General features: G+C 36.4%; 1 protein-coding gene across 9 annotated transcripts in view; it reads left to right on the forward strand.

Moving 5' to 3' along the window:
• Positions 1-20446, forward strand: part of ADGRL2 (adhesion G protein-coupled receptor L2) — a 379725-nt gene extending 359279 nt beyond the window's left edge. For 4 of the 9 annotated variants that reach the window (XM_062581958.1, XM_062581954.1, XM_062581955.1 and 1 more), the window contains 5 exons: positions 5913-6004; positions 7889-8057; positions 11780-11908; positions 12325-12421; positions 18558-20446. In XM_062581958.1, the coding sequence (XP_062437942.1) occupies positions 5913-6004; positions 7889-8057; positions 11780-11908; positions 12325-12421; positions 18558-19312 (1242 nt within the window). In that variant the 3' untranslated portion in view covers positions 19313-20446. Of the gene's footprint in view, positions 1-5912; positions 6005-7888; positions 8058-11779; positions 11909-12324; positions 12422-15116; positions 15246-15470; positions 15553-18557 lie in introns of all 9 variants that reach the window. The other 5 variants (XM_062581959.1, XM_062581961.1, XM_062581960.1 and 2 more) reach the window with 4 other exon arrangements.
• Positions 20447-21129: the final 683 nt, after the last annotated feature.

The raw sequence follows: 21129 nt of genomic DNA on the forward strand, positions 1-21129 counted from the left end.
AGAAAAGAGCATGTAAGTAATGAGCGGTGGGAAACCATTAGTATGCCTGAAATGGTTTAATGAAAGCTTGGATCATGACACGTCAGGAGCTGTTCTTATCATTTGGACAGCTCCATCTGCATCTTTAATAATTAATTCAGTTCAGTAAGAGTTCAGCTTGCGCTCTCATTTAGAAGCCTTCTTCAGAGAGCACCTCTCTTGCTGCCAGTCCCAGCGAGAAATAGGCTTCTGCATGGCTAAGAGCAAAGATCTGGAGATACAAGAGCAGTTTTAGAGCTGCATTTGCCAGGTAACAAAAGCTCTGGGGAGCTCAGAAAGGGTCAGAACATGTGCAGTTCAGCTAGGTTACTTCAGAGTGGTGTTTCTGTTCTTCTGTCTTATCATATCCATGTCAGCACTGCAGGCTGTGTGCAATGAATTTTAAGCTGCTAAGCTCAGGTGGACGTGATTCAATTGAGCAGGTTGATGGCTATAAAACAAACTCCCGTAATCTGTGGTTAGAAAAGTCTGAATACTTTGACTTCTATGTAGATCCATGTTCATTCATATCCAAGAAGTGGGGGAAGTTTGTTTGCATTTTGTTCAGCCAAAACCACTGGAGTTGATTCCTCACAGATGGAGGAACCAATGTGTTAGGCTAGCAAAGGTTGTTCAAACGAAAATTCCTGGGATGTTCTGTTTCATTGACATGGAAAAGGTAGTTTCCTTTTTCACACAGACTGAGGTGTTACTTGAGCAAAGTACCTACAGATGCACACATACATCTAGCTTCACAAATAAAAACAGACTATAAGCTTATGCATATAAATAACATAAAAGTATCTTTTTATGGTAGACACCTGATAAATTGTATTTATCTATTGCCTGCGGGGGAAAACTTGTCATCGTTTTTGCAAAACCTAGCTTTATCTGGCCACTACTCCATTTTACGTGGGACTAATTCCAGTCCGTTAGTCTTCTGTGCAGGTTATTACTTCCACATTTTTTAAAAGTTAATTTGACTTGAAGACATTCCCTCCACCAAAAATTATATTGGCTTCAGCTGCCATAGGGGCAAAATTCCATCCTATACCATGTTTCATGTCCAGTATCTGCTGCTTTTCCAGACTAGAAATGGCACTGTGTGTGCTAGATAGGAAATAAGCATCAGTTTCCAGTGTGGTGAACTCAATTATTATCATAAAAGTTCTTCAAATTTCGTATTCAAAATAATGACATTTTAATTCTTTTAATATGTTCCTAGTTGTCTTTCTTCCCCTCAGTTCTATCCAATTATACTTGTCATTTGAAGAGATATGTAGGAACTGATATTTTTGAAAGTGCTATTCTTTTTTTTTTACTTTTACATAAATTTCTAAAATTAGAGCGTAGATTAAACCAGTTCTCTATGTAATCCAGTATCCTCTCATAGTGGTTAATGTATTTCAGAAATTAGAGCAAGAAACTAGTATAGACATTTATGAAATACTACCATCCAATTCTTTTGCTTATTCTTACCAGCTCGTGTTTTGAAGTGCTTGCACGTTACAGCTCCACTTGCTGTAGCTATGAGTTCTGTCACTCTCAGCATCACAGCAGAACGGACAAATCCTAATCTGGTGCCTGCCTGACTCCTAAATTACTATTTTCAGACTTCTGAAGAGGACTGGCTTGATTTTCAGAAAGGCAACATGAATAAGGTTTTACTGACTTTACTAAAATTAGGACTCCAGGACTGCTTGCGATGTATATGCCCGGCCGTTACATGTGCTTACAAGGTGTATTCATGTATTTTTTAGCACTGAAGTAGCCAGTGATGTTCAAATGTAGACTTTGGTTCATTTGAGACAGATGCAGCCCAGTGGTCAGGATGAGGACTAGCCTGTCACTAGTCTGTTATCTTGTATGATGGGAAGAAAAAATCATAAGACCTCTGAGAAGGAGAAGTATGCCCTGTGCAGTCGTGCCCATCTAACAGGGCCCTTCCAGCAGCCAACATACAGCAAGTAGAGTGGGGGGAGCTGTAGGCAGCGCATAAGCTTCCAGCACCATATCTGAGCGCTAAGAGCCACTCATAGTGGTGGGGAAGGAGAGAAACAAGATTCACATTTGAGATTAGATTATGATATTTACTATTTCTTACAAAAAAAGATAAAAAATTGTTTGGGCAGCAAGTGGACTTCCTTCGAGAGTCCTTTCACAGCAGCAGGAAATCAAAACTCAAAAGTTGTAGTTTAAGTTGAAAACAAGACTGCTGAAATCCAGCACAGCTCTTTGAGTCACCCTGTTAGCTGTATTGCTCATGCCACTGGGCCTTCTTCGGGCATGTGAAAAGCTCTGGGCCTTGTGATGCTCCTGGGGAAGCAGAAGGCACTGCGTTTGGTTAGACTAGCTCATTGTCAGAGGCCCACTTATTTCCTCCCAGGTTGCTCCTGGAAGCCCATCTTGCCGTTCTCATGGGCCTTTATGTGACGTTGGTGCTATTGACTCTGTGCGTTTGTGCTGAATGAAGAAAGGTGTCCCATTCAGGAGGTGCATCAATGTTAGCAAACACCTGCAAATTCATTTCCTTAGATTAGTAAGAATTCAGTCATTGCAGAATCACGAAATAATTCATGCTGGAAGGGATTGCAGTAGGTCTCTAGTTGAACCTCCTGCACAGACCAGGTTGCTCAGGACTTTATCCAGCTGGGTCTTGGAAATCTCCAAGGATGGAGACTGCACAGCCTCTCTAGGCAAACTGTTCCACGGTTTGGCAGTCCTTGTGGTGAAAAAGTTTTTCCATTTACAGAGTTAATGCAGATGAATGCAAAAAATACTAAGGATATTTCATTCCTGTACAAACTTCACCCTACACATATTTCTCACCAAGAAAATAATTTAGCCATTTCTTCTAAAAGTAATTATTCTCCAACAAGTTCCTTTCCCTTACTGCTTAGTGTCTTGTGTAATAAAATGGCAGGATGCCCAAAAGTCTTCAACTCATGAGTTCCTTCAAAACAATCAATTTCTATCGCAAGAACAGTGAGGGAGCCAAAAGTGTATACATCTACAGAAAAATTTGGTTACCGTTTTTGTAAGCAGGCAGAATAGGCTTTTGATAATGACACAGTGTTTAACAGAGATGCCAGTGTATTTGAACAAGTGGCAAATGATGGTCTTTGCTGAAACTGAAAACTATATAATATTTCACAGTGATGGGGGAATAAGCATCATATGCTCTGCTGTCATAGTTACTTTGCTTTCAAAGTACAATAATTTGCTTTTGTTTTTTTCTTTCTTTTCGTAAAGTGTCTTTTTCAGCTACCATGATACAGCATTATTATTTCAGTGGCCTACTTCGGTGTTTTGTTTCCTAAATTAGAATTAAAGTGTTTATTATGAATCTGTTACATACAGCTATTCCCTAATCCAACAAGGACATACATGCAGAGAGAGCAGAGTATCTACATAAAACCTTCTTAGCATGCTGGAGCTTGGCTCAGGCTCTAAGGCAGGGCCACGTCTCCTTGCATGTCACTGAAGGAACCTCAATATATAAATACAAGCGCTTGTTTTTTATATATCAAGCCAACGCTCCAAGTGTACAAAGAAATCAGAGGATAAAACCCTTTCCTTTTGTAAGGCAGTCCTTTATGGGCTAAGCCATGCCTGTTAGTTTTTGATCCAAGAATGATGTTGCTGGTACAATACAGGATACTCCAGGGTAGCTACTTAGGCAAGGATTAGCTTCCAGCTGTGCTGTAAATAGTATTCTGATCTGGATTGTGCACTCCTGGTTACATAGGTTGCAGCCAAAGTTAATTTACATGTTGAGATTGGCATGGGGCAAGTCTGTTTCAACAAAAAGTAAATCCAAGCTACATTTTTGAGGTGAGCTGGAGTTGTTCATATTATGTCAGCTATCACAACACACAAGAAACATTTGTAAGCGTAGAAGAACCAAGTCTTTTCGTGAAAAGGCATAGAACTGGGAGCCAGATCATATGCAGAACCCAAGACCTGTTTCTGATGCAAAGGGCAGAGAGAAACAACTTGTTTTCTGACCTATGTGCCTTACACAGTGGAAACCTCAAGGAGAGGAACAAAAGGATCACAATGATAGAATGAAATGTTTCTCAGCTGCTTAGTCATTACCCATAAGGATCATAAGAGCTAATCAACAGAGTCACAAGATATGACACATCTGTCACATTCTGCAGCAATGTTGCTTACCTGTGCCATGCTTATTTTTGCACTCGAATGTGAATTATTTTCTGTCAGTTCTTGAAACACACACAGAGGAAAATTATGAAAGCTTATTTTTATCATACATGCCTTTTACGTTAATCACGAAGTACAATTGTAAAAATATTTCACTGGTGAGCTCAAAAAGCTGACCAACTCTGATGTGGTATTAAGAACTGCATTGTGGTACATAATATCCATTCCAATTTTGAGACAGCAGCAGCAGTGATAATTTGATTGTGTTTAGCTGTGGGAATTATTTCTCTAGTATATGTCTTTATTAATAGTCTCTGATCAGAGCCTTTAAAGCACTCATCTTTTCTAAATTGCTAAGACCTTATCTTTATTAGGTTTTGAGTGACATTTCTGACCACTGTGGTGCAGCTGGAGGAATACTTCCAGTATGAACCAGTATCCCCAATGTTAGAGAGGATCCAAGGACTTTGATGCTGTCTTGAACCAAAGGCTCCCCAAAATAGGAGATGGGCTTGATCAATCTTTAGTAATTGATTTCAGATATATAGGGAAGATTATAAGAATGGATTATAATCTTTATCTGTTGAATATGTATGTTATAAGTATATTCTCCCAGTATATTCTCCCAGCTTCTGTTAGCTATTAGTTTAAGGTTTTCTTGTGGACCACTGTACCAGTGGATAAGATCGGATATCTTCTCCATGAATGGACACAGCTCTCATAGCTGTTAGCGTTTTCAACCATATAATTGTATTTGAGTTATTTGCATGATATAGGACAGCACACACTAATTATTCCAGTGAACTATACACATCTTCTCAAGCCATATTGTGCAGGCATCTTTGCATTTAGCTTACCTATGGTCTTCACGTGCTTTGAAATCAATGGGAGAAAGGCACCTAATACCATTGCTGTCTGTGATTCTGTTTCACCATATGAAAACTATACAAAATTACCTTTCAGTATCTTCTCCTGGGTTATCTATATGAATGATACAACAAGAATGAGGTGGCATAGCCTGTTCCTTCAAATAGCATGCAGTCTCACTTCAATAAAATCCAGACTACAAAAGGAATGGAGGCAGTAAGAGGGCACACCCAGAGCATATATGTATGCCACTGCTAAGTTTGATGCATTTGCTACATCTTTGTGTTTCTTTTCTTTCTCTTTTATTTTATTTTTCTGTGGTTACGTTTGAGCTGTTTTAAAGACCAGATTTTCAAGATTTTTCAGATGTTTCAAGACAGAATTTGTGGGAAACGAGGGGAATAAAAAAAAGCAAGCAAAGGAGAAAACATTTCAGAATCACGGGATGGTACAAAAGCAGCTAACTAGTATTGTTGAGGGTAACTGTAGCCCTCCGAGAAAGCCAGTGAGATGAGGAACAGGAGCAGAGCGGATAGGCAGAGGTAAACAGGAGGTGAGAGCAACTGAGAGCAACATGCGGAAGACAGAGCCCGACTGGTGGTGGCAAGTGTTGGACACATGCAAAATATGACTGCTTCAGAATGATATAGTTAATTTGGGAAAATTAAGTAAAACAAGGATTTTTAACATTTTTGCCCCTCACCTGTATTTGCAATCACCACCTATAAACTGACTGATAAAAGTTACCCAGTTTAACTACATATTTGAAAATAAACTGCAGGGTTTTTGTTTAGTCTGTAGCATCATTATTATTCAACCTATTACTTGAAGTAGTTTAATTTTGTTGTTATCTGTTTTGACAGCTGAATCTTATCTTCTTGGTGATCACATTGTGCAAAATGGTGAAGCACTCAAACACTTTGAAACCAGACTCTAGCAGGTTGGAAAACATTAAGTAAGTGCTTTGTGTTCAAGTATGAGAACTATGATTATTTTCTGATTGCTGAACTGATTGAAAGCTACTCTCCATTAGGAACACATGCTTTTGTCTCCCAGCAACTGCAGATGTCAATTAGAAGCAAACAGAACCAATCCTGCTTTCGTCACATTGTTGCCACAATGTCACAAACATTGGTCGAAATTAGATAATTTCAGCCTGGAACTAGTGCCAAGAAACTGTTTCACGGAAATACCACTGCACTGTAGTAATTTCATTTGCATTTAAAATGCAGTTCAAAAATGATGTTCCTGTTTGCATGGCTGAGATGATTACATTAAGTTTGTTTTGTTAAATGACTTTTTGATTTAGGGATTCTGAGCAGTTTCTACTCGTAATCCTGTTCTCCCAAGAGAATTGACTCTATTATTATTGTTAACTTGAAGATTATCTGCTGTTTTCATGTTAATTTAACAAATGTTTACTTTGTCTTGGTGCTGTACTGCGGTATCCCTTTTGCAGAATAATACAAGTGTTATATAATTAAAAAGACTTTGACAGCTCTTGCTTCTTTAGATAGTCTTTTAGTATATAGTATTTAGCTTTATGTTGTACTGAAGGTTTTTGTTATCAACACTGAAGGGATGGTGCAACTTTAGATCTCTACGGGTTGGATGTGAAAGGGTCTTACAGATATACTTTGAATGCTGAAAAGGCAAAGGGAGACTTTCAGTAAGGCTAGCATTGTGAATTAGATGTTATAGATAGGCCAGTATCAGCATCATTGCATGTTGCATGATGAGAGAGAGAGCTAATCTTTAGCATCTCTCTCTTTTCTTCCTTTTCCTCTTTCTGTCTTCTCATCCACACCAGTAATTACCGTGTTTGTGATGGCTACTATAATACGGACTTACCTGGGTAAGATAGAACCCTACATTAACAAACTTCTAGCATGATTTTTAACTTTACAAACTCGGTCAATATTGTGGATTACCCTTAATTTTAATTAACTAGTTTTGAGATACCTGATTTGCTAAAGTATTTTTAAATATTATATGCCTTTATAATTTTAAATTGCTTGCCTCTGCCATTTGAATTTCCTAATTTTGACTAATTTTTATAGACAATTAAAATGCTCTTATTAATTTCTGTTTCAATTCTGTCTAATAATTTTGTTTCTCTTTTCTGCTTATAATGCTTTCTAGCTATGAAGATAATAAGCCATTTATCAAGTAAGATCATTAGTTAGATGTGGAATTCACTGACTAAATTCCCTTTCCCTTTCATCCTGTGCCGTTCTCTACAATTCCTTTACCTTAAACTATTCATGATGGAATCTTTTTTAGACTTTATTCTGTAGAGCAATATCCATATTTTTGTCACATTTCAGCAGGGTTTCTTCATGCGGAAGTTAGATCATCTAGCTTCAGTTTAGCTGAGTTTATCAGAGCATTAAAGATTTGGGCTCTAGGCTTTTAATCTGCTGTTTAACCTTTGTGCATTTGTGTTACATTATTTAGCGTCATATGGCAGCACCACTGTTTAAAATCTATGGTGTGATTAGTGGCTAAGCCAGATTTATCAATCTCTTTTATGAAAGCAGATAAAGCAGTGGAGTAGCTGGGGCTTGTGCTAAAGTTTTGCATTTCAAAATAGTTTTGACATCCCGTGCAGTTCTTGAGAAAGAAAAAGGTCATATCTACTCTTGCTGTTTTCACTGGAGACTAAAAAGTACCAAATGGAATTGTTCTTTCTTTAATAGCTAAAAGGTTAAACCCAAGGAATTTTTATATTTGAATGTGAACCTAGTAAAAGTCAACTGCGGGAACTGAAATGTTAATATTGGATTTGGTGACCTGCGTTTTTGTAAGTAGTGTTGCTAAAATCAATTTTCTTTTACAGATCCTGGGTCCTGGGTGCATTTGCTCTCCTGTGTCTTCTTGGCCTAACATGGTCATTTGGCCTGCTGTTTATCAATGAGGGGACTGTTGTGATGACATATCTCTTCACAGTATTTAATGCTTTCCAAGGAATGTTTATTTTCATCTTTCATTGTGCCCTACAAAAGAAAGTAAGTTACTGAAAACATTTACACATGCTCCCTAACCATCAAAATAGGGTTGCCCAAATACCTTTCTTAAAAAATAAGGAAAAAAATGCCATTTTTAAGAACAGGAGTATTTTAAAGTAGTTTGAGGAAGAGACTAGGATTCTAAAACAGTTTTTACTGTGTGCTTGTGGAAGTCATTGAACTGCTCTGTGGCCTAGGCAGGTTCAGATTGAATGTAGCATTTCCTACCTGGGCTTGACATTTGCTTAAAAGTTTTGCAGTTTGAGGAAGAAACAACTATAGTAAATGTACTGCTTAACACAGGCAATGCAGTATATATGATTCGAGATTTACAGCCAAAAGTCATTTTTGCGCTCACAAAACAAATCCTGCCTGCACTGCAGCACTGCAAACAAAGCATCATTTACAACAACACTGCATCTCAGCCTAGAAACTCTCTATCTGTTCAGATCACGGTAGAGGGCCTCTCTTGAGAACCTATTAAGCTGCCACATCACCTAAGGGTGATAGGCAGTGATGGTGATATGAGTGCTTGTTCATTACAAAATTAAGAGAGATCTAAAAATTAATTTCATTATGAACTTCAACACACCTTAGAAAAAAGAAGTCATTAGTGCTAAGCAGCTGCTACTGGGAGAGTTTTCCCAAGATGCCAGTGTTTCTGCTTTTTTCAGGTTTCCCCCAGCAATCCCACAACTGTCTTCTTTTAATCAGAGAAACTGGGAGCCCCTGGAAGGAGGAAATTCAGGCTTGCCCACAGTGCTGGTTAGGCGCCCCAGCTCAGGGGATGCACTGAAGATAGGTCGGCTCCCCTTCACCTGATGGGAGCAACGGGGTCCAGAAGGAGCAGATCTACTGCAGAGAAGGAGGTTTTGTAGGGGAAAGAGGGACAAACAGAAGAAGGAGGTGAAAATCACAGCAGGAGGAAATTCTCTCAGGATTTCTTGCACCCTTCTCTTTTACAGACTGAGAATAGAGGCTTCCATGAATATATCAGGGGGGTTTTAGTGAAGGATAAAAGAAAAAAAAAGCTCGTAATCTGCCTTAGAAGGCACGGCAAATGAAAGCAAACAAGAATTGAGAGGGGAGAGGAGTGGTAAATGTCAAAAAAGTCCACAGAAAACCTTAAGAGAAAAATGCAGAAAATCCACAATTTGGAAATATCCAATTTGCGATATTTATTTTCTGAACATTTTTACCAGTTTTAGACTGAAGACCTAGCAATTATTAACTCCCATTATAGTTTGCTCACTAGAGATATAATTAACTGATATTTTGAACATGGTTTGAGACCACTGGATAAAGGGTTGCTATGTAAGTGCAAGATCACATTCTTGCATGTTCTGAACTGTAACAGCTCTAACAGTATCAGTGTCTATAAATTTGGCATAGACAATGGCATTCATACATATTTTAGGAAAAGATCTGGAAGATAGAATTTTATCAGGCTGAGTATGGCAGCCCTTTCATTTTTAGAGAACAAAAGCACACTTAGATAGGAGACTGAGTGTAAGAAAAGAGGAGGAGGAAGAAAATGCAAACATTCTCAAAATGCAAATAATTTCTAGATTAGGGTTTCTTATAATGTTACCCTTTTTAGTATTGGGCTTCAAAAACAAAAACAATTTCTTTTTTTTATTTCCTTTTGCAATGGTGCATTGTTTTCACATATTAAGTGAAGTCAGCAAAAAAAATATTAAAATACCAGTCAAGTGTGAAAAGCATAACCTACAGCAATAAGATTTATACCTGAAAGAATGTTAAAGCTGCCATTTAAGATTTCTAAGTTTCAGTGCCTTTCACTAGCTATCGTATCCTCTGTCTGCATAGCTAATGTAGTCTTTTTATTCTGTTATTACTAGTTGGTCACTAAATTGAACAGAGAAATAGATTTGCGAAAGTGAAAACTATTATGTTTCCTGTTCCGACAAGATGATAGTGCTGTTGCTTCCATCAGTTTCCAACAAGCTGTAATTTAGAAATAATGACAGTGGAATGCGCGGTACTGACAGATAATGTACATTCACAGCAATAGAGGCATTAAGCCAAACCAGCCCTGGAGGGTGGTATTTGGGTAAAAATACAGTTTTGATTGCTATTGTCTCTATTATATAGCATTTCAGAGCATTTAATATCTATTAATGTTCAAGAATATATTTTCTTAGGTTATACCATCTAGTGATGATATACATGGATTTATATTCTTCAGAATACAAAGTCAAAGATTATAATTCTATATGTATGCATTTCTGTTTTCATTTTTTATGTGTATTTGATGTTGGTATAGATTAAAGATATGTACTTAAAGTACGTATAGTATGTATTTATAAAATGATAAATCACTATCTCTAGATTGAAGTTAAGGCGCTATTCAAATTTTCATCTACCTTGTAATTTATAAAAACATCATCCTGTATATTCTGTGATTAAAATTCTTGGAATATTGAAAGCAGCACATAACATGAAAATCCACACTATTTTGATTTTTCTCTTTTCTCCTTGTTTAACATATAACTTTCTTTTGTCCCCTGTATTCATAGGCAGGCGAAATTTACCATTAGCCTAATTCTGATTTTTTCATAGAAATTCAGAAATCTCCAGAAAAGGCACCTAAAAGATTTATGAATTTAGACTTAGGCATCTTTGCAAATTTTATCCGTTGTTTCTTTTCAGCGATCCTGTCATGCTGCCAGGATGTGTATGCACTCTTATGTTATCTGAAAATAGTCAGTGTAGCAGTCATCAAATTTGAAGGAACTTAATGCTCTGTATACTAATCCTGATGACTTTTATGACAAGTGTTGACACATATAGTTAATGAAGCTAAAGTTTCTAGTAGTTTGCTGGAAATAAAAGCTGAATAAATGTAGGCCAAATCTTAAAATTATTGCTTAATTTTGTTTTGTTGCTCTTTTGTTGAACAGAAATCTCACATATGTAAGTGTGTTCAAGTTTCTAAATTCAGCGAGCACAGACAATAACGAGGTTTTTGTTTTTTGGCCTTAAAAGTGAAAGATACGTCATTACCCAGATGTTACAGTTCAGATTTTGACTCTGTAGCATTGCCAATGCCTCTACCAGTGTAGCTGGTGCTCTGGGTAGCGATGGGCAATTTTATTTGGGGGTTTTGTGCAAAGCTGAAGCAGGTGTGACTACAGGAACTAGCTGAAGTTTGAGCGACACAGAGTAGCTTTATGTAAAAATGTGTTTATAGCTGAGAGTGTCCATTCACTGGCATGCTTTCTTGGAAGGTGATAACTGAAACTGGCAGTAACAACGAGTGCAAATGCGAATTACATCAGCCTTTCTTACATGCAAGGACAGGAAGATAGGCCTCTTGTGACTGCTGCACCAAAAGCTAAAACGAAAAGAACTATTCTCAAATAGTATTTGATCTAACTATACCAATATGAAGGCACAACAAAAATAATCTCCTACATAACACAGTGGCAATTATTTAGACATATCTAAATGAAATGTGTGGAAATGTGTGTATCCTTTGGAAATAATTTGTTCAAAAATCCTGGCTAGCCCATTGTAACAGTGCCGCTAACTAGGGAGAAGTACCTGATTCTGTTAATAGTCAGCATTTCAGTAGAAGAGTATGACTTATGTGCTTGAAAAATATTTGAACTGTTTGAATTCAAAGTTCATTTCTTTTTGCCAGTGAAGATATTTGATACTGTTTTTTTGTACTAAGTGTTTCTATTTCTTTTCTGTAGGTACGTAAGGAATATGGCAAATGCTTCCGACATTCCTACTGCTGTGGTGGGCTACCAACGGAGAGTCCCCACAGTTCAGTGAAGGCATCAACAACAAGAACTAGTGCCCGCTATTCCTCTGGCACTCAGGTAACAAAGATTTTGTCAGCATCTTTTAGTTATCTTTATAAAAAGCCTACTGAGATGTGTTCCAATCAGATGCACTAATTGTCTTCTCATTATAATCATCTAGATGGTAAATACCTAGTTCTGCATGCTAGAGTGGATTCCTTTTTAAACATCTCCTTTCAGTTTTTTCTAATACAAACACCTTATTTTTCTTGTAATTGGGGGCTGGTTTATTAGGAAGGTTTATACCATCATGTTTCATATAAATGAAATTTAATAAATTAGATTTTTAATAATAGAAGAGAGAGTTCTACTATAGTGCCAGAAAACGGCTTATTTTAGGCCAAAATAAATATGAATATTTTACATAACAGCACATAAGCAGAAAAAAATCTTTTTTTAACTTATGCTTTTGTCTTATTGGTTTATGTTAACAGAGTCGTATAAGGAGGATGTGGAATGACACTGTGAGAAAACAATCTGAATCTTCTTTTATCTCAGGTGACATCAACAGCACTTCAACACTTAATCAAGGTCAGTCACTGGGAACATTTCAGTTTTAGAAGACTTAGAATTTATATAGATTTTATACCATTTAACGCAGAAGAATTGAAAAGAGAGTGTTGAAAAAAATTCTGGAACAAATGATCTCTGAAAGCAGAGTTTTAAAGTCACCCAGCAGCATATTTTAAAACCTTGCTCCCTCAACTGGCCCTCTGCTACAAGATGAATTTCTCCATTCGTGGGAATGTACTTAAATAAGCTTCATCAATAATTTAAGTTAAAAGCAAAATCATAATTTTAAATCTTTACTAATCTTTATAGGTTAAATCTGAAACAGAAATATGAATGCAGGAACATTTTAATGCATATTTGAGTATGATTCCTAGGTGCAGAAATTTTCCCAGTGAAATCTAATTGATATCATTTCTATGCAAAAGATGTCTGTAAAGCATTTATCTTTTTATCACAAAGAGCATCGTATCTGTCACATGGGATAGAATTCAGATTTTCAGGCCCAGCAAAGCCAAAGCTCCAAATTTTTTAATTGAAACACACTTCTGAAATCCCTAACCTCATTCTCATGTCCAGTTAGAAGACAAAGACAGAGACAGAGACTGAGTCAGAATGTCCCTTTTTCCCTTCCCTTTTTTTTTTTCCTAAGGCAGTTTGAGCTAGTAATAGAGGGAAGACTGCTGTGCGCGAGCCACACTATGTGCACAACCACGTCCCTTAGAGAAGAACATACAGGCTTGATCTCATTCCAGGCAGTTCCTCTCCAACTGAAGAAGTTTGTAACAGCAAATTCACCACTGTCAGGGCTGCTGTAGAACCTTCATGAACCATAAGTGGCAAACTTTCATTCCATGTTATAAAATTCGGTGGTAAGGATGTGTATTTGACTCACCTTTATTATGGGAGTATAGTTCTTTGCAAAAGAAAAAAACTCAAAAAGCAAGACTCTGCTTTTGCTATTTGACATATAGAAAGTGGATGAGACCTGTATGTCCCACTGCTCTCCCATCTCAATCTTTGTGATCCTCTATCAAAATCAACTAATTTCTCTTTAGTAAAAAATACATTTTTTTCATGGCCAAACAAGAAGTACTTTTTCTTCCAGTGCCTTACAAAAATTCACTGAAAAAGCCATAGGTAACAATCTGGGGTTGCACCCTGGTTTGATTTCTATTGGACAGAGCTTCTTCTTGCTTCAGAGCTCCAGTCTGAAGTCACTGGAGAGGACTAGAAAAATTAGTGGTGTTACTGTTCACCACTATATTATCACTATCTCAGTGAAACATACCTTTGAGGGTAATTTAGCAATTAAGAGCAAACGTCATTTTTCCTTTTAAATAAAATTCAAGCTTTTAAAGGTGGCAAAAAGTATTGGATAGAATTAAAATAATCCTCTTGCCATAAATTAGAGGTAATAATTCAAACAAAAATAAAACATAGTACACAAAAAGAAGCAACATATATTTCAGTTAGTATTTCTAGTAATAAGTAGATTGTAATTGGAAAAGGCTATGATAAAGCCTTTAATTGTTGACTGAATTAAACTGTCAAATAAGATTAGCATAATCAGGCAATAAAATAATTCTCTGAATTTCAGCATTTTATTGCTGCTTGCCACTTGCAAATATCTGTGGTAGTACAAAAGTATTAATATTTAGAATACGTTACCTTTACTATTGCTTCATAATCCTTATAAATGTAACCACAATATAAAAACATTGCTGACTCTTTAGTTGTCCTTGGGCCTGTGATACACTGATCCTGATGCACTGCTGTGCAGTGCGATAGAAGAGGGAGTAGAGTTTTACCTTAAGGAGATGTTTAACAAGTATGTTTTAAATTACAATGTTTTGTGTGGTTTTTCTGTTATTATTTCAGCTCATTTTTATTTTGGTAACTAGAAATCACAGATTAACTGATTTTTAACAATTTTCCAAAATACAGTGTTAATAATTACTCTGTCATGTAAATTTTGCACTAATATGTAAAATTGTTTTTTAAAAATCTGTTCATTCATGTAGTATTTTGCTTCATCTTACACTGTTTGTAAACTGATTGTTAGAAAATTTGTCATTCAAGGAATTCTTTTTTAAAATTTGGCAGATAGATTTGTAGCATGAATGTCCCAAGAGAAAATATGAATGCTCTGATTTCTTAGAGCAAATATTTTGCTTTCCCTCCAGCATGCATACTTTTGCATATACTAAGATATTCTTCTTGCAGTTTGTCATCCACTGTCTGTTTGAAAACAGCGATTCCTTTCCACTACCTGTGTTTGTTTAGTAAAGTGAATAACAACTCTGATACTATCATTAGGGAATTTTCAGTACCCTTAAATTTAAGAAAATCAGTTCTCACAATTCTGGACAGAAGTGTGCCATACTATAATTTTTAAGTTCAAATAGCTTTATTTAGCACCTTGATCTCTACATATTTAATTGCTATTCTTGTGTAACAGCGATTTTATATACATTAGTAAATGTCAGTCTTAACAGATACTTTTGGGATTTGGACAGCACCTGTGAATTACTGAAATTTAACTGTATTTTCCAACTCTCATTTCAAATACATAGCTCAAATACATTCAGAAATTTTCAGCTGAATTACATTTGACAACTTCTACATGATTCATGATGAACAAAAATATTCTTCATTGAAACTGTCAGAATAAAATTAAAGAACTGACTTTTTTTTTCTATTTCTTTTGCTTTAGGAATGACTGGCAATTACCTACTAACAAATCCTCTTCTTCGACCACACGGCACTAACAACCCCTATAACACATTGCTCGCTGAAACAGTTGTATGTAATGCCCCTTCAGCTCCTGTGTTTAACTCACCAGGTGTGCTTATACTTCCTGAATAAAACTGCTTTTCTTGGCTTGCTCCAAATCCCTTCCTTTCCCTAGATAGAAACTTAAGTTGCAATGTCCTAGCCATACATTCTGAATTTCTGTCAATTCGAGAAATACAGTATTGCCAATGTTAGCTTGTAAAACTGCACTATATTATAGTAATGCCTTTGCCATAACAGTATTTGCCAGTAATTATCCATGTTTTTAACACAGGTGGCATAAATCTTAATATACTATTACAGGACTGACACCACATGGTCCGAGAGCCCATCTTCAAGATATATATCACTTAGAGGTATCATGTCTATGCAATATAAGGTTTCTTGCTGAGAAAAACCTGCTTATGGAGCGGATTAGATAATAAAACAGCGCAAGGCATCTTGACACCTTTGGATACTGCAGTGTAGAAAATTGTATCCAGCGTCAAATAGATCTAAACTATAGTATAGTGCAGCTTTATGGTAGATTATTTCCTGTAGGAAAATCTTGAGATCAGCAGCTAGAATAGTTTAGTTCTGTAGGAATAAAGGGTGTCATCGCTTACCTAACATTTTGCTGTTACGTTATCTAGTTGCTTTTTTAACTACAGAGCAATCATCAGTAAATACCTAGTAATTACAATTTGATGATAACTTACAGTATAACTGAAACTATGTTAAATCTTTGATTAAGAGCTCATAAAACCTTGCTTCCAGTTTTTATTTCAAGTTTCCTTTTTAAATGAACTGCAGTTTCTATTTTCATTCTCTTGTTTTCTTACTTTCCTTATGCTTTCCTCTAGCAACCTACAGAGAGACAAGTATGGGAGTAAAACTTAACTTTGCCTATCAAATGTAAATTTTTTCAGCATGATTTTTAATGGGCACAATTAAAACATAACTAGCGGTCATGAAGTACACTCAGCGGGCAAGTGGTTCACAATTTGCAAATGAAATGTTTCCACATTCAAAAAGTACTTGCATACTGCTTTTTGGAAAACAACATGAGGTCTGTAGCAAATCCTATTGGTAACAGAAGTTATACAATGCTGAAATAATTTGCTGTTTAAAAACAAAGCAGTGTCAAGCAGAAATGCTTAACAATTTACTTATTTTTTTACATTCCCACAGTAATCTTGCTACAGGCTATGGAAAGATTTCAAATGAATTACCTGATCATGGGCAACAAAATTTTCCTCATCAAACCAATTTGAATATATTGTAGCATGCTTAACTCTGCAGTATATCATAGAAAACTCATTTTAGATTATCAGATATGTTTTGGTATCTGTTTAGGAGAAGAAAAAAAAATGAAAATTATAGAATTAAATCACTTTCATGAGGGAAATGAATGCCAGCATGTGGTCCATGTGTTGTCTACTTTTATAAATGCCATATGTTCTGCACAGCTAAATCCATTGCAAGGAAATCTTGGAACATATATGAAATTGCAGAACTACAAAGTTGTTTAATCAAAGCTTAAAGAGACCTTTCAAACAACCCTCATCACTGTTTAAATCAGTACACATGGAGAAGAGTTACAGTAACACAAATACAAAATGATTTGCAAATTACTCAAACAGAATTATTTAGAAATTATTATTCTATGTTTTAAAAGTCAAAGACAAAAATCGTTTCATGAGAAAATGCAATTACTTTTTAATTGAAAACAATATGTTCTAGAGAAGATTGAATTTTCTAGGATAAGCTGCAGCTTTAATTATGAAACAAATCTAAAACAGGAAAATGTATAATCTCTTTCAAAACAACTCTTTTCTTATACTCCTCCAAGCCTTGCATATAATGCAGCAGCCTCACAGTGGTCAGTCTCATTTCAGTAACATCACTCCATTCTTTCTTTACTTCCAGTCATATCTGTAGATACAGTGATTTTCTAGGAATTCTCTAACAATCTAACTTTCCATGGTTCAGGCTGTTTGCTTGCTTTCAAAGTTTTTTCTTTTTTCTTTGCTTGGGAAGCGCTGTGATGTCGTAGTTTACATGTCTTTGTGTCTATAGAAAAACATTCCTTTATTGTGTTACCGGAAAAAAAACAAAACCAAAAACATAAAGACCTTAATCATCATAAGACTTCATTCCCCTTCCTCCCCCAGAACTTCTTTTCATGTTTCCAGCAGACTTACCCAATCTGTCATTCCTCCAGCAGCTATAAGATATCAGCTATGGCTGATTTCCTCTTCCCATTCCACAACTAATATTTATTCTTTGGTTTAATTTCTGTGACCCATACTTAACAGAAATTCCTGACATTTCTGCATTTGACTTCCATGCCCATGGTAACCGTGGGCCGAACTCTTAATTAACTATTCTGGTTCATTCAGCGCTGTCACTGTGACTGATGCAGACTGCAGGCAAACTTTGACCTTTAGAAGCCTGGGGCTGTTGTTGGCAGACAGAATATTAGTGCAAAAAATTGCATTAAGTGGGAAAAGAAAAGCTGTTATTGCTTAGTAATCTAATTTGCTGAACCCTTGCTCTGACTAAGTTGCTGAGAAGCTCAGTAATTCTTCATCATGTTACAATAAATCATTTTACTTTCTTTTATATATCAGCTACTCTTAGGCCAGATAGCCTGAGCAGACAGACATGATGTGAGTTGTCCAAAGTGAGTCATTCCACCTGCTGTCTATCGTGTTGTTGGATGGTGCTTGTGGGCCCTGGTCCCTGTAGTGTGAAAGATGGCTGTCCTTGTTTAACATAAATTCCTTGTATTTATCCATTTTTTTCATTCTTTTCTTTACTTCATCTCAAAAAAGGGAAACAATTTTAGAAATGTTGTTAAAGTAAAGTAGTTGCCTGCCAGTTATGTGGGTTTATGTTGTACATTTACCTTCAGTTATGTCTGTGATCTAATTCCTTTTTAATTTAGTGTCGTTTAGGACAAATTCTGTTAGTTTTATTTTCCTAAATCATGGTGTTGTACTTCAAAATGTAGATGTTTCCAAATCAATTGCTTTGCATTACATATGCAAGGGCATGGAGTGAACAGTTTCTTGTGGAAGAGTCACAGAATTGACACTAAATTAAGAAATTAAAATGCTACTATTCCCCACAGGAAATACATGTTACTATCTTTTAAATACATCTTTCCTATAAGGTGTGCAACTGTTTACATTTGGGAATGTGCAATAACCTAACTTTTCTCGAGTCTTACTTCCAAGTACAACTTTGTCCTGAACTACATTAAAGAATTTTGTTAAAAAAAAAAAAAAAAAAAAAAGAGAAAGAAAGAAAGAAAGAAAGAAAAAAGGTGCTAAAAAGCACGTCAGGCGATAACCGGAACCCTCCTTTTCCATTTCAGGACATTCACTGAACAATGCCAGGGATACAAGTGCCATGGATACTCTACCGCTAAATGGTAATTTCAACAACAGCTACTCATTGCGCAACGGAGACTATAACGACAGTGTGCAAGTTGTAGACTGTGGACTAAGCCTGAATGATACTGCTTTTGAGAAAATGATCATTTCAGAATTAGTGCACAACAACCTGCGGGGCAGCAGCAAAACCCACAACCTGGAGCACACGCTGCCAGCCAAGGCTGTGATCGGCGGGAGCAGTAGTGAAGATGATGCCATCGTGGCAGATGCGTCGTCTTTGATGCACAGCGACACCCCCGGACTGGAGCTCCACCACAAGGAGCTGGAGGCCCCTCTTATTCCGCAGCGGACTCACTCCCTTCTGTACCAGCCCCAGAAGAAAGTGAAGACTGAAGGAACCGACAGCTATGTCTCCCAGCTGACGGCTGAGGCTGACGACCACCTCCAGTCCCCCAACAGAGACTCTCTTTACACGAGCATGCCCAACCTCAGAGACTCTCCTTTCCCAGAGAGCAGCCCTGACGTTGAAGAAGATCTCTCTCCCTCCAGGAGGAGCGAAAATGAGGACATTTACTACAAGAGCATGCCAAATCTCGGAGCTGGCCATCAGCTTCAGATGTACTATCAAATCAGCAGGGGTAATAGCGACGGCTATATAATTCCCATTAACAAGGAAGGATGTGTTCCGGAAGGGGATGTTAGAGAAGGACAAATGCAACTAGTGACAAGCCTTTAATAGTGTAGCAAAGAAATATTAAAGGCCACGTACAAGTATTAAAAAGACTTAATTGGCCCCATGCAGGCTCCCTCATATCTGCTTGAAGAGACAATTCTGTTGACCCTGTGGTTCTCCAGTGTAACAGGGATGACTGGACCTTGCAGTTCTGTGAATTTTTATAAAACAAAAACTTTGTATATACACAGAGTATACTAAAATGAATTATTTGTTACAAAGAAAAGAAATACCAACAAGGTATTTTAAGATATCTTCTGCTGCTGAATTTAACAAAATTGTGAAAAAAAAAGAAAAATAAACACGTTCCAGCCATTTTACTGCAGCAGTTTGTGAACTAAATTTGTAAATATGGCTGCACCATTTTTTTTTCTAGGCCTACATTGTATTATATACAAGGCGTAGGCTTTAAAATCCTGTGGGACAAATTTACTGTACCTTACTATTCCTGACAAGACTTGCAAAAGCAGGAGAGATATTCTGCATCAGTTTGCAGTTCACTGCAAATCTTTTCCATTAAGGCAAAGATTGAATACATGTCTAACCACTAGCAATCAAGCCACAGGCCTTATTTCATATATTTCCTCAACTGTACAATGAACCGTTCTCATGAAAAAATGGCTAAAGAAATTATATTTTGTTCTATTGCTAGGGTAAAATAAATACATTTGTGTCCAACTGAAATATAATTGTCATGAAAAATAATTTTAAAGAGTTTGAAGAAAATATTGTGAAAAGCTCTTGGTTGCACATATGTTATAAGCTGTTTTTCTTACACTCTGTTCATAGTACGGTAGTATGTTTAAAATGCAAATTCTACCCATTTTCACTTATTTTTCACTGTAAACAGTGTTCTGCTTTGACAAGTTAGTTTTTTTTCTTACGTTTTGAATTTTTATTGCCAAAAAAAAACAATTTGGGGAGAAATTTGTTTCAGAAGCCAATTATGCCAAGCCTTGCACAAATTTGGTATAGCTAACAAAGATTGTAACTCAATTCCCTGTTCATTCTTTAATCAGGGTTGGGTGGTAAGGGTTAAAGGGGACACTGGACACTTCTCACAAGCTTTCTCGTGAATAAAAGGTGCCTGTCCTTTAAAAAAAATAAATAAAACATAACTATTACTCTTCCACATTCCTTCTGCCTATATTTAGTAATTAATTTATTTTCTGATAAAAATCTAATGAAATGTAAATTGTTTCAACAAAATTCTGCTTTTTTCATCCCTTTGTGTAAACCTGTTAATAATGAGCCCATCACTAATATCCAGTGTAAAGTTTAACACCTGTTTGACAGTAAATAAATGTGAATTTTTTTCCAAATAGGTAAAATGCGCATTATTATGTACAAAGCATAATTGGCATCAGTAGGCCTTTGACCCAGCTGTATTCTGCTTAGAATGGCTTCCTTACATTTCATGGTTTAAGTGTTGCGAATACAGTAGAAACTGTCTATGTAGTTCTACTGAATAGAGGTCATCACTGCTATTCAATTCGTAGTCACAATTGAATAGGATCAAACTCAGATGTAGCAGGGCCATTAGGAAAATGTACTGTGATTTCATATATTTACATAACTTTTAAGTAAGCATCTATATTGAAATTAAAAATAAGGTGGTGAACACCACCATCATATTCTCAGCAACAGTAATTAGTTAATTATTAGTGATGAAGATATAGTCTTACAATGGGGAAAACATGAATAAGCAGCATTTGGATAGCACTTTTATTTTCTGTGTGCTATACAAATAATTAGTCTATCACGACAGTTTTTTGAGCTAGAGAAATAAGCATGACAGTCTCCATTTTTACCAGACTAGA

The sequence above is a fragment of the Rhea pennata genome, chromosome 8, assembly GCF_028389875.1.
Source record: "Rhea pennata isolate bPtePen1 chromosome 8, bPtePen1.pri, whole genome shotgun sequence".
Classification (NCBI taxonomy): Eukaryota; Metazoa; Chordata; class Aves; order Rheiformes; family Rheidae; genus Rhea; species Rhea pennata.